The 14220-nt window shown below is 47.2% G+C and overlaps 1 protein-coding gene across 1 annotated transcript; it reads right to left on the bottom strand.

Moving 5' to 3' along the window:
- Nucleotides 1-70: 70 nt before the first annotated feature.
- LOC308325475 (deubiquitinating protein VCPIP1-like) lies at nucleotides 71-12741 on the bottom strand. Its single transcript, XM_080777971.1, has 3 exons — nucleotides 9867-12741; nucleotides 6536-6622; nucleotides 71-5413 (listed from the first exon to the last, which is right to left on the bottom strand). The coding sequence occupies exons 1-3, from the start codon at nucleotides 12595-12597 to the stop codon at nucleotides 4527-4529; spliced, it is 3705 nt and encodes a 1234-aa protein (XP_080634097.1). The 5' UTR covers nucleotides 12598-12741; the 3' UTR covers nucleotides 71-4526.
- Nucleotides 12742-14220: the final 1479 nt, after the last annotated feature.

Here is a 14220-nt window from a genome sequence, read left to right as displayed (position 1 = left end):
AGGTTTGTATAAATTTGAGCACCAGCAATGAAGTGGAAAAGCTACCATTGACCACAACATACAAAACACATCCAGGAGGTACTTTTATTGTTCAGCAGAAAAATGTGTCACACATGCAAACAGCCATGTTCGAAGCCTTCTTTATCATCCATTATCTTTATTTATTAGCAAACCAGAGGAAGTTTAATAACAAAAACAAAATGAAGTGCTGAACAAATCGTGTTTCTGTACAAGTCAAAGTATACTACAATATATACTATTATCATACAAGTGGCAACGCAATGGGGTTAGTATACAGCAGGCAAAAACAAAACAAAAAAGTCAGGTTTATTACAAGTGTTGTCTGTGTCAACACCGTTCACTATTTTCTGTGGTTCTCAAACCACTATGACCCCCCATAAATGTGTACAAAATGGAACCAAATGGACCCGTACGGGTTCATTTGGTTCCATGTTGTACACTCGCAGTTACAGACCTGTTAAGGGTTCCTCAAGGACCCTACTTTTGAGAACCCACTGCACTACTTTGATGCACTGTACAGCTAGTAGCTAGTTATTACCTCTGTTTTGTCAAAGTCCTATGAAGTCTGATACTGTTTTTTTGTGTTGTTCACTTGAAGAAAAATAATACGAAAAATATTATCGTCAAAGAGAAAACAACCTGTGATTCACATCAGAAGACAGAAACCTTTAAGAGACCAGAGTCTCACTGGCCTATTGCTGAAAACAAGAACTTTAAAAGCTACAATCCCACACACATTGTGTAATGAATTAAATGTTATTGTAACCAATCTGTATGGTAGAGTATGTTAAATGAGCCCTTTTTCAACCTCATCTTCATGTAATTGGTCCTCAATAATGCTCGTTATAAGATGGCACCATTTGGGTCTACTCGCTGCGTCTCGGAGGAGGGGCTGTGGACAGTTCAGAAACCTGGTTTAGGTTTGGTCATTTCAATGAATCAAATTATTTGATTTTACGTGAGAACAATGGCTTCTATTTCAGCATGCTGACTTTTCAGGAAGAGAAAGGCCATCACTTGCACGTCACTGGCAGGTGGGTTTCTGAACTGCCCACAGCCCACCAATGAGACAGAGACACAGTGAGGAAGACAAGAAATGGTGCCATCTTCTACTGAGCATTAGTGAGGAGCAATTCTATGAGGATAAGGTTGAAAATTGGTGGGTGTTCCCTTACTACAATATACTGTAACTAGTGCATCGGTTGGAGGTCTCCCTACTCTTCCGTTGAGACATTTAGGCCCTGGGCACCAAACGTCAATAAAGATATTTGAAGAAGACGGCGCACCAGATTGGACACTAGATGAGCCGTCATCTTTGTTGTGGTTTAAACATCGTTCCAAAAAACAAAAAAGCTTAAGGCGGTTAAGCTGACCAGGTCATTTCAAGAGCAAGGAGGACGACATCTGGGTCTTTTTTTCATTTCAAGGACCCACTCATTTGATAATTTTTTTTATCTCACAGACCTGTTTGTACACTCTCAGAGTTACAAATCCATAAAAAAAGGTTCCATTTGGACCTGATGTTTATCTAGGCACATTCAGAAACGAACATCAAATAATTGTTCACTTTAGCTTTAAAGTGAGTGTCATTTCATCCTAGTATTATTAGTGATGTCACTTCCTGGTTTGTTGGAGCGACATGTTCAAACTACCAATCAAACGAACACACAGGTCCACCACACACCTGTAAACATCTAGGAATCCAGCTTGAATCGATACATTAATTGGGGCAAAACAGACATGACGTGAACCCTGGCGTCATTATTCTTGGGGTGAACATTTGGCTATTTTCACCCAAGAGATTTGGCATAGAGGGGGGGAAAGGGAGCATACCTAGTGCAAAGTCCTGGGGTACTCCGGACAACATAATCCTGTCACAGAATGAAAGACAATGAAGAAACCACTTGAATTTCCTTTTAGGATATTAGTATTATTATTGGTGTAGTAGTTGATACATAGTATATTATGAATATAGTATAGTATGATAGTACATTGTGTATTGGCTCAGGGGTCTAATTAATATCAGGTGACAGATATAAGGGACCATACTGTAATCTTTGGTCATGTTGTTTTTGGGGAACAATAACATCCTCATTGCTCTCGAGAAAGACACATGAAATCAAAATAATAAACCATGGATTAAATGTGATACATAATGCATGTCATTCTTCAAACCCAACAAGCTCAGATCCTACAAACATTAATAGACGTCAACTCTGAGAAATTATGAAAGGTTGAGTTATGATGTGATGCCAGGAAGCTCCTCCTCTCCGAGAGAAAGCAGAGAAGTGAATTGAACCAAATGCTGATGGTTCAAACTCCATTTAGAATCCGTCGCACCACTTCTTGCTTGCCAGCAAGAAGTGCTTTTTTACTTTTTATTTATTTAGAGTAGCAAATACATTTTTATACCTTTTCCTCCCTATTTAGTCATTATGCCAACAAATTCCTCCCCACACCTTTCCGTGTTGCCGCTGCTGTTGTATCCTACTGGCTCTATTGCCAGTGAGGAGCCCCCCCGGGAGGACGTAGCGCCTCTGTCCTACTCCCCCCAGGTCAACATTCCCCAATGACAGGCTCTGCCACCAGCCTGTAGGAGTACATGCAGTGACAAATATTACCCTGCCTGCCCGGCTTCCCTCTCCCCATCAAGTGCTTAGTGTTAAAAGAAATATCCTAACACATAAAGATTTGGTGCCACCCCTGTAGTAACTCTGAGGACGCCCCAGGGGTCCCAGACAACCCTGTTGAAAACTCCTGCCCTAGACTCTACGGTAGTGGACTTTACCGTAGCCATGCACCGGCCGAGAGCCAATGAGAAGTTATCTCAGGGGCACAGGAATAAAGTCGCCACAAACCACCACATAGGCAAGGGGGTGTGAATCCATCCACCATGGTGCATCAAGCTTGGCCTGTCCTCGATGCAAACAAGCCACATTGGATAGATATTGGGCCTCTCCCTTACTTCCTGCACAGGTGTTACCAATGATGCCAATTTTAGGTTGTGTTCTATTCTGGTCAAAAAGAGTCAATTGTATGTGCGTGTTGCTCACTGGAAACCAAACACTCTGCTAAACCAGTGGGTCTCTCAAGGTATGCTGCAGGAGGTCCTTGTGGTTCCTCGGGAGGGTTCCAGATGGCCCCTTACAGGTGTGAAACTCTTGAGTATACAAATGGACCTATAAGGGTCCATTTGGTTACATTTGTACACTCTCAGATGGGCGTCCTTGAAATTAAAAGGTTCGAATACTACTGTGCTACACTGTACACACAATGGAACATAGCCTTCATTAGTATCATTGGCAACAACTGTGAAGGAAGTAAGGAAGTGGCCCAATTTCTTTCCAATATGGCTGTAGTGCATAGGGCGGTGTTCGCAGGAAAGCCGGGCAGGGAGGGTGGTCTCTGTCTCTGCATGAATGACACCTACAACGTAATCGTGGAGCCTGTTTTGGTGGGGTGTGGAACTAGGAGGAATAGTGTTCTTCCACATGAGTTACGTAGAATCGATCTTGACGTCACGTATGTCGGACAAGACATATGGTCGTCTGTGCTCGCCCCCACGAACGGCTAATTGCAGTGACAATAGATATGTAAGGGGAGTTGGCAGAACAAACTAATTCGGGAGAAAAAAATACAAAAAAGGATATAAAAGGAAAAGAAAGAACGTACGTTGCTGGCAAGTGACAGTGTCGTACTATGGAATATAAATTAGACACCGCTCTGACTGCTGCAGCTACAGGGTTGGTTTTGAAATTGACTAAAGCAATGTTTTGTAGCACAGCAAAGCAATGTTTTTGTAGTGTCGGGTGTAGAAGAGGTGCAGAGGGGGTGGGGTAAAGGCTGCAGCATACTCCAAACTGACGTCCAAACTTTGTTCAGCTCGTATTTGCATCCTTTCTTCCAAAAAGCACAATTCTACCGGCAGCGAAATATTGATCGTTTTGAAAAGATGTCGGCTGAGGAAGTTATGAGGTACAAACACCTTTATAATAATCCCTCTCTGATCGACCACAAACACAACTAATTTAGATGGCAATTAATTCATGGAGAGATAAAACACGCGCACACACACACACACACACACACTGTCCACCGAAACTCAGAGGGTATAAAATGGTTTAGTTTTTTCCGAACTTTGTTTGGTGTTGGAAGAGCCCTCCCGAAACCGGGAGAAAAGTTTGGCGTCGTTTGGAGCATGTTCAACAATCTCTGCTGTGTTGCAGCTTTCAGAGTTAAGACTCAGAGTAGGATGGATCCTATCTACAGGAATGCTTTTGTTTTCGCACACCCTGCCCTCCCAGTATAACTCCCGGTAGCCCCTCCTGCCTCCCAGTAAACCTCCCGGCAGCCCTCTGTGCGTTTAGCGGCAGCGCGCAAGCGGCTGCGTCAGCGATGAGATCGGCGGCTGTCGAGGAGAACCCTTCTTCATTCATTCTACTCTTCATGCAGTAAAACAAACAACCAAAGAAACCACAAGCTGATTGGAAGACCAAAAACCTGGATCAGGAGTGGTCCATGGGCTCAGTGGAGGGGAGGCGGAGCTCGTTATCCTGGCTCTCCATCTCCTCCTCGTCCTCCTCCTTCAGGGGGCCGGCGGCTGCGGCGCCACCTTGTGCTTCGGGCTGGAGCGCCGACACGTCCATGGAAGACGCCGCCGGAGGCACTGATTGGCTGGGAGGCACGGACTCGGTGCCGGCCTCTTTATCGGCCCCGTCTGTCCGCTGCCTGGCGCCCGGGGGGGCCCCGGGGGTCTCTTTGGGCCCCTGGGAGACCTGCTGCTGCTGCCGCAGGTGTCGGTCCATGGAGGCCTGGATGTTGGAGACGTTCTCCAGCAGCCTGCGTCTCTGCTCCTCCACGTAGCCAGGGTCCAGCAGCGCCCCCCGGCTGTCGCGGGACGTCGCCACGCCCGGCGCCACGCGCACTAGCTCCCTGATCCCCCCGCCCCCCAGCCCTGCCTCCTCCGGAATCTGCCACAGCTCCGCCCCCCGAGTCACGCTGTCGCTCAGGTCCACCCCGCTGCTGTGCTGGCGCGTGATTGGCCGGTGCTCCTGGGGGGAGGAGCCCCCTGTGCCGCCGCTGCCCAGCGAGTGACCTTTGCCCTGGAAGGCGGTGATGTTCTGAGCGTGCTCCTTCTTGCGGACCACGCCGCCGCTGCCCAGCCTCAGGACGCCACCTCCTCCTCCGCCCGTGTGGGCGGGGCTCCCCTCGCGGCTCCGCCCGGAGGAGGTGGAGTCGGCCAGCGCCTCCTTCACCAGCTCCTCTACGTCAGGCCCGACGGGGAAGTGGCCCACGGCGTCCACGCACAGTTCCACGCGCTGCTCCGCCCCGTTGTAAACAAACGTCTTACCACTGAGGTGAGGCAGGCTGCAGTGTTTACCGTCCAACAGACCTGCACGCACACAGTGACACACACACAATGAAAAGGACAGATTTGTGTGTTAACCACTATTTTCACAGTGATCTTAAAAGCTCTAGGCAAATCAAGCCCCCAGTGAGGCTCTCCAACGTTGAGGCTCTCGGCCCTGGTGGTAAGAGCGGGGACTGCAGGCGGACCCGTGGATTTATGATGAGGAAACGCCGTGCAGCTGGGCTTTAACATTGAGCACCCGTTTGCACTTCCACATTTTGGACACAAATGCGGAAGTAGACGGTTCTACTTACACTGAAATAAATAGCGGGAGGGCGGGGCTATCACTCCGGTTCAGTCTCTATCCTGTTAATACTCTATTGAGCAAATGGAGCTAACGACACAGAACTACCTCGGAATCGGATCACCATTTCCGTCTACTCACTCACTCACTCGTCTACACACAAGAAACTACAGCCTTTCTCTCCCCTGGAAAGTTAGCGTGCTGAATAGAAGCCATTGTTCTTGCATTATTATATACATTGAATAATTAAGATCTTGTTTGAAATGACCAAACCCACCTACAAATGATGTCACTGGTAGGCAGGCATGTTTCTGAACTGACTCCACAGCCCTCCTCTGAGACACAGTGAGTAGACAGAAATGGTGCTCTTGTAATGAATATTAGTGAGGACCAATTACATGAAGATAAGGCAGAAAGTGGGCAAAGTCCTCCTTTAAATAGATAACACACGTGTTGAGGAGGGTTAACGAGAAGTTTTCTGAAATGTTTCTATGTCAGTGGTGCTCAACCTTTTTCATGTCAAGGACCTCAAGAATTATCTTTATTTAGCTGCGGACCCTCATCTAAAACTTTTTTTTCCAGAGACCCCCCCCCCCCCCAGAAGCAAAGATTTGAATTTAAAATGTTCGCGCTGAAAGAATATACTTATTCAAAGATTTGCGCCCCATTTTCACGATTTTTCAAAAATAGCAATTCTACAATCTTGGCTCGGTGCCGCACTATGAGCTTGTAGATCTGCTATTTTTAAGTATAACTTACGTATAACATAATCCTTAAAAACCAAAAGGGGTTCCCTTGGCCTTCCTGAATGGGTTAAAGAGTTAACACATGTGTTGAGTAGGGTTGAGGAGAGAACATACCCATATCTTTCTTGACGATGTTGAAGAAGACACCGCCCTGCTGGAACAAGTGAGGCATTTTCTTCGCATACGACCACACGTCTTCACCTGCAAATCAAATCACACAAGTCACAATTGCACCTCACCTCCTAGCATTCACCTCTTCACACTCCACCTCACCCCCAAGCACTCACCTCTTTAGACTCTACCTCACCCCCTAGCACACACCTCTTCAGACTGCACCTCACCCCCTAGTACTGTTTCCCCACTTGTAATCCTTCTTGTCACCTTTTATTCGATAGATGCTAGTTTAGTTCATTATGCAGAATGATATACAGCACTGTTTCCTAAACAGTTGGACGGTCTCGGACACATTTTATGGGTATTTGCTTTTTGTTTCCTACATTTAGTTTTTAATTATTATCAGTTGAAAACATTTGCAAAGAACGTTCCCAAAAAAGCAATATTTTACTTTTTTTTTAAAGAAATCAAAGACAAACAAATGTTGGAGCCGTAGTGAAAATAGCCAATCTACAACAACACAATGCAGCACGAAGCGATGCGTTGTGAACTTGTAGATCTGCTATTTTCACTAGTTTGGATTGACATTTCTTGACTACAGTATGTTAGTTAATCATGTTTTTTTTACTTCGATCTTATTTTCTTGATCACATATCTACAGAATGTTATTAAATGTTAAGACAGATTCTAGGTTAATTGTTTAACGGGAATCCTATAGTTTCAAAGGCACAGAATGTTATTTAGATACGTAGCACGTTGTTTAGATAGATGCTAGGTTAATTGTTTATGTGGTATCCTAAGCTATGTTTTCACTAGACATATTACCACCTAGACACATTACATAAGGCTATTCAGTAGTTGCTTTGAGGCACTACAACTACAGTAATCTCTCTGCACTCTACTTCAGTCTGTTTACCTTGTCGTTTATTGACTAGAGTTCATACTCTGCTTATTGCGATTTTGCACTTGTAAGTCTGTCTAATAAACGCCTAAATTGAAAATTGTATTTGTACAAGAAAATCACACCCGTGTGAACTGAGTGGTGCAACTCCCCCTCTCCCTCTCGGTCAGTATGTCTGTCAAAAGTCCAAAAAGTACCTGAGAGCTTATCACAAATGACAGGTAGGTGTGTGTGTGTGTGTGTGTGTGTGTGTGTGTGTGTGTGTGTGTGTGTGGCACACGCGTGCATGCATGCGTGCTTGCATGCATGCTTGCTACAGTATGGTTAATGTATTGTGAGTTTGTTGTGAACATTAAAGTACAACGGTATATTTTTGTATAACCTGCGATCGGATACAATGAGCCGGCTATGTGTCGATCTGCAATGGAATGAATCAGACCGCTGCAACGTTTCTACGCAACGTTTCTTCTTTGCATGATGTTGTATAGTTGTGGACTGGGCTTAACAATAACAACTAAGATCTTTTCTTATTCCTGGCTGGCACCATAGTCAGGGACTATGTCCAGTCTGGGAATATATTCCTCACCAATAAATGTCTTCACCAATGTATTTGTAAAGGTGTCTGGTAACACATCTCACAAAGATTGAAATTCAGTTTCCCTAGGTCTAGGAGAATCTGTGACATTAACCATTAACAACCTATATGCAGGCAAAATGTACAACATTTCATTGTGCTCTAAGTATTTGTTTTGCACAGAAAACACACATTCGGCTAAAAAACGGTCATAGCTGTCAGCGCAAATGTGATAAGTGAGATTCCCAGGTTTTATTAAACCATTCTGGGCGGGAACCCCTTTTGGTGTTTTGCCCCTTCAGGCCGGGAACCCATGTTGGGGTTCTGTACAGTATGTACAGTATTCAAAAATGTAAAACGTTTGATGCTGCTATATAAATATTTAAAGTTTTTCAGAAAACTTAGGTCAGGCGTTTTTAGAATCGGCCTTAGGCCTAAATATCCCGACTACCAGAGGCTCCTCACTGTGTTTCTGTTTTCTACACCCATTATCCCCATTGTTACGTATAATGCTGCAACTATCCATTATTATTTTCTTAGCAATTGTTCCATCAATTACTTTTTCAATTGAATAATCTAGAAAAAAACAAATCAATGAACCACTTTCTTTATTTCACATTCAAACATGTGAAATTTGAGTAGATTTTAACATCTACTCAGGCTTTTGTGATTCACCCCAGCCATTAAGCATAATTTCATACTTTGCATCACAACAGTGTCGTGCAAAAAAACGTTAAAATAGTCGATCTACAAGCTCACAATGCTGGCTACTTTCAATATTTTGGGTTGCACTGAATGCACTCCTAGTTACATCCATGGGATAAAGCAGAAACGAATGTCAGCCCTGAAAGGTGGAGTGGAGTGGAATATAGTGGAGTATCCAAAAAATACAAACACTAAAGGACAGACACTATACACATGGTGTACTCGAGTAAAGGTATACTTCGTTAGGTCTACCACCGTGACTCAGCATGTGACTGAGGCTACACACGACAAGGGACACACCGTAGCCTAGACCAGGGTTTCTCAAAGTGGGTGCCATCCATGGCATCCCATGGATGCACTATCTAAAATCAAACTTCCTCAATCAAAGGAAAATTAAGCATTCTGCATCAAGTCTATTATAATATATTGTCTTTCAGCAGTGACATATTTCCGACAACTGGCAAGATTAATTTAAAATAATCAGGCTAATTTAAAAGTTGATATGGCACTCAAGTGGGTCGTTTGTAACCACAGAGTACACCGGAGTGACACATACAGCTGTAAAATAGTGTTATGCTAATAGCTATAGGACTCAAGCTTTCTAGCCTGCCAACTAGTCTGTTGTAAAGCGATCTGTAAATGTCTACCAAATTAATGCATTTTTAACATAATTCATAATCTTCTATGGGGGTCCCTGGCACCAAATAATCTCAAACGGGGCAGCTTAATATGTATAATTTTGGGGGTGCTTCTTGACATGAAAATGTTTGAGAAACATGGGAGTGCAGGTCACATGTAATGCAGTGTAGTTCATCGATTCTCAGTGCTTGGAAGTTGCCACAGTCTGGCAGAAACCTTGTATCTCCAGATTGTACCGCCCATAAATTAATACCCTACTTCATCGTACAAGAGTGAGCCAAAGTATAAAAAATATTGTGATTTTGAAAGAGACAGTGAAACTGGTTAAGTGTGTCTGCCGGTTTGAGCTTGTGACTACATAACGACATTGAATCCATTATTTTTCCATTTTCTGAAAAAGTGAAAAGTAACCATTTTGTATTATACAAATGTAATTGCTATAATGACGTTTGTAGCTTATCTTTTAGCTTCGCTTCACTTTCATGTCGAGTCTTATCAACTCTTGAACTCACCCATCAAGGTTGCTAAGAGACACAGTGAGGACATCTCTAGGTCTATGCTGTCCTGTAGCTCTCTGCTGCTCAGCCGCCCGCCGCCAAGGCCCTCCCCATCGCCTTTCAGGAGGGCGGAGCCGGTCGTGCGAAGGGGCAGAGCCTCGGCCGGCGGGGCAAGGCTCTTCTCCTGCTGCGAGTGCGAGGACGGGACAGCGGTGCCCTTCTCCTCAGGGCCCTTCAGAATCTCCACGGTGACCCTGTCACCGTGCTGCAGGGCCGCCACGGGCTCGTTCTCCTCGCCGTGGGCCGGAGCCACCAGCTCTTTGGGCGGGAAGCCGTAGCGGATGCACTGGCGTGCCGGCGGGACAGAGAACTGCGCCCACACGTTGCGCTGCAGCTCCGAGAAGGTGGTGCGAGCCGACAGCGTGAGTGTGGCCTGCCGCCCGTCGCTGGTGGTGACACGGATCTTCTTCTCCTTATTGGACGACGGCGACAAAGAAGAGTATTTAGTGGGTGTGGCCGGAGCGGAGGAGGAAGAGGACGTTGTTTCTGGAGACCCTTTCCCTCCAGCTCCGGGGGACGCCGGGCGGCCGGGGTTTTTGTTTTCGTCCTGTTTGAGGCGGTCAGTGAGTCGTTTCTGGCTGAGCAGCGCCTGCTCGCTGATGCTCTGCTGGAGGCTGCGCTCGGCACGGCTCATCGTCAGCTCCTCCTTGTGAATCGTCTTGGACTTATTCCCCGTTAGGATGATCTTGGAGGGTGGCGGCTGACTGTCGCTCGAAGCCTGCTGCTGCTGGCCCTCAGCGACATCGGTGAGGCGCTGTGCGTGCGCGCCGTCGATGTTCACCGGGTTGTACTCACCTGGATTCTTCTTGGCTGTGTGGCGCAGGATGGTGTTCACCACCTTCTGCACCAGGAGCTCGCTGCCGAACTCCCCCGGGAAGTGCTTGGTGACCAGCTTCATGGCCACGTCGTACACGTTGCTGTTCAGCGACACGTCCTCCTCGTACTGGAACCAGTACACCGTCTCCCGCACCACCCGCCCGCCCCACTCCAGGGTGATGGGGAAGGCCTCGGGCAGGTTGTCGTACTCCTTCGCCTCCCAGTAGTGCTTGAAGCCGCAGCCACACTTGCCGCCTTGCGAGCGCGTATTAGTGCGGTCGCCATCCAGGTACGCCACGGAGCCGTTTCCATGGACGTGCCGGACGGAGGTGCCGTGGCACCAGTGGCACGTGGTCAGCGAGCTCAGCTTGTAGTCAGGCAGCAGGACATCCCGCTGCGGGTCGTAGGAGCACACCACGTTGTTCAGTGGGAAGCTGTAGTTCTTGTCTGGTCTCAGCTGGCCGTGTGTGGACTTGGCCAGGTTGTAGAGCTTACCGCCGGGCGCTAGCCACTCGGGTGGGACATGGAGCTCCGACAGCGCCCCGCAGATCAGGCAGCGGTGGAGTCGGTTCTCCAACACCGACCTCCGCGCCGCCTCCGTCACCTCCTCCGGTTGGACGCCGATCACCCCCGTGCGGCGGTACACGTACTGGTGGACGTCAGCCACCAGGGAGGGGTGGATGCCGTGCTTCTCCATGAACACCTCCTCCATGGCGTTGACCAGGCGCATCAGGTACTTGTCCTGGAGGCTGCGGTCTCCACCGATCACACAGCTGCCGTCCTGCTCGAGCCGGATGTACTTCCTGATCAGCTCCTGGGGGACGCCCCAGGCTTTCGGCAGCATCTGGGCAGGCAGCGTCGGCAGGACGGTGTTCTTGATACCCACCAGAGGGATGTAGTGGTTGCGACCCGAGCTGCTCCACGCGATGCAGATGGGCTTGTTGAACTTGCCGTCTTTCCCCTTGCAGCTGTCCTCATGCACAAGCCCCGGCAGGAAGGTGGCGCTGTAATCTCCGGAGCTCCGCATCCCGCTGAGTGAGTCCAGCAGGATTATGGGCCGGTGGAGGACGTTGGCCAGGCCAAAGATGTGGATGTTTCTCAGTCCGAGGGGAACTCCCTCTGGGGGGATGAAGAGCGGGTCGCACTCGTTGATGATGTCCTCCCATTCGGCCGCGTCAATGAAATCCTGGAACAGAGCCTTGTAGCGGTCCAGGTTCTGCTTGAAGTTGAGTTTGAGGTTCTCTCTGAGGGCGTGCCAGAACAGCTCTCTGCCCACCAGAGCCCGGGACACGGCGTGGACCAGACAGTGGCCGTCTCCATCCACGTGGACCGGGATGAGACACTCCTTGTTGCTGTTGGCTTTTTTTATCTCCTCCAGGGTGTCGTGGAGGTAGATGAGGGACCCAGAGCGATCCTTGCCATAACCCACGGTGGACACATGTTCCGGTTCAATGAGAAAGGCCCTGTCTCCCAGCAGAGAACAGTCGAACATCTCACCTTGATTCATGTCCCTCAGCAGCTTAGCCTTTCCGCTCTGTTTATCCATGCCGTAGCGGGTCAGGACCGGAGACAGGAGCTTACAGTGGTAGTTGGACAGACCCATCACCTTCACCAGCTCCGTGCCTTTCTTGGGGGCCCCCGTGACCCCCAGCAGGGCGTTCCTGAGCAGGTTGTGGAGCACCACGTCGGGATCGGTCACCTCCTCCACGTTCTGCAGGTTCTTCTGCTCGTGGCGTTGGCCACATTCGGTGCATTCGATGCTGATGGAGCCGTAGGCAGGGAAGAACAACCGGGCTTGGCATTTCGGGTCCGGGCAGGTACCGGACAGGATCCGCTTGTCCTTCTTCTTGGAGCTTTGCAGAAGAGACATTGTTTTGAATGGACGATAATAATAAGCCACAAACGGTCAAAAGATCTTACAGAACCATGGCAGTGCGGCCCGGTTCGGACTGACCCACCCAACGACTGTTTATTTGTTATTAGAAACACCAGAACAACACGGAAGCGGGTGCCTTTTTTCTCTCTATCGACGCTGTTATGTTGCGGAACGTAAATCCCACGTCGCCGCGGTGGCTTCTGGTAGTTGTAGTGTTTTGTATCCCCGTTCGTTCTAACTTGACGATTTATAAACGTTCGTCGGTCTCAAAACGTGCCGAGTTCGCAGAAGCCCGTCAATAGTTGTAATCACACTAATAGCGTTGAATTGATTCAACTTCCAATGCCCAATTTGATACTTAAACCGAGCGATGTTTTCGCCAATTTGAGCCTCAGTTACCCAGAATGCAACTCGTTTCAATGTGTCGTACGTTTGGTTTGAGCAGGAAGTCTCATCACCGTTGATCGATCATTTATCGGTTTATTTTCTAGAATTTAGGTTTATACGTTTACTGTGTATATTTATTATGTGATTAATAATTACTTTTCTACTTGAAGCTGGTCCAATGGGAACCTGATCAATTATCCAGCAATGGTTATTGTGTGACTAAAAGAGAATTAAATATTAAGTTTGTTTGTTAAGTATTATTATTATTATTATTATTATTATTATTATTATTATTATTATTATTATTATTATTATTATTATTATTATTATTATTATTATTATTATTATTATTATTATTATTATTTTACAATAATTGGAGGATGACAGGGGTGTATATGGGTCAGTGATTCATTGTTTACATGTGTAATGTTTTATGTTTTAATTTAGTCACAATTGTGTGTGCTTTTTGCCCCCCCTCCCCCAACAAAAAATATACAATAAAATAAAATATATAATATATTTTAATGTTTACATTATAATCAGAATGTATTGTTTATTTTAATGTACAATGACATGGGCCAATTAAGTTATTGTGTAACATCTCGCACCATTAGCATATCATCCAGTGTAGATTGTGGGTGCGTTCGGAAATGTGCACCGGGAATGTAGTCAGTTTGTTGAGTGTGGTGAGTGGTGATGTCACAGAGTGCGTTCAGTATGCCTTATTTACGAACGACCACAGCTGTGACAAATTCACACTGGACAACCCCAGCTTCAGGGTAGGGTCACTCAGTGCGGGCACTCTCGGCACACCCGGTGCGCAGCGCACTGGATTATCGAACGACAACGCACCGAGTGCACTGTATAAACGAACGACAAGAGAGCACACCAGTGCATTTAGGGTGCGTTCGGAAATCCGCACCGGGAATGTGGTCAGTTTGTTGAGTGTGGTGAGCGGTGATGTGATGTCACAGAGTGCGTTCAGTGTGCCTTATTTACGAACGACCACATCTGTGACGCATTCACACTGGACAACCCCAGCTTCAAGGTAGGGTCGCTCAGTGCGGGCACTCGGCACACCCGGCACGCAGCGCACTGGATTTTCGAACGGCAACGCACCGAGACCGAGTGCACTGTATAAACGAACGACAAGAGAGCACACCAGTGCATTCAGGGTGCATTTCCGAACGCACTCTGTATGTAGGCCTACATTTCTGGTGTGCACCAGAG

This window comes from Protomyctophum bolini (genome assembly GCF_963924005.1).
Source record: "Protomyctophum bolini genome assembly, chromosome: 12".
NCBI lineage: Eukaryota > Metazoa > Chordata > Actinopteri > Myctophiformes > Myctophidae > Protomyctophum > Protomyctophum bolini.
Note: the sequence above shows the minus strand (reverse complement) of the source record. Positions and strands in the feature narration are given on the sequence as shown.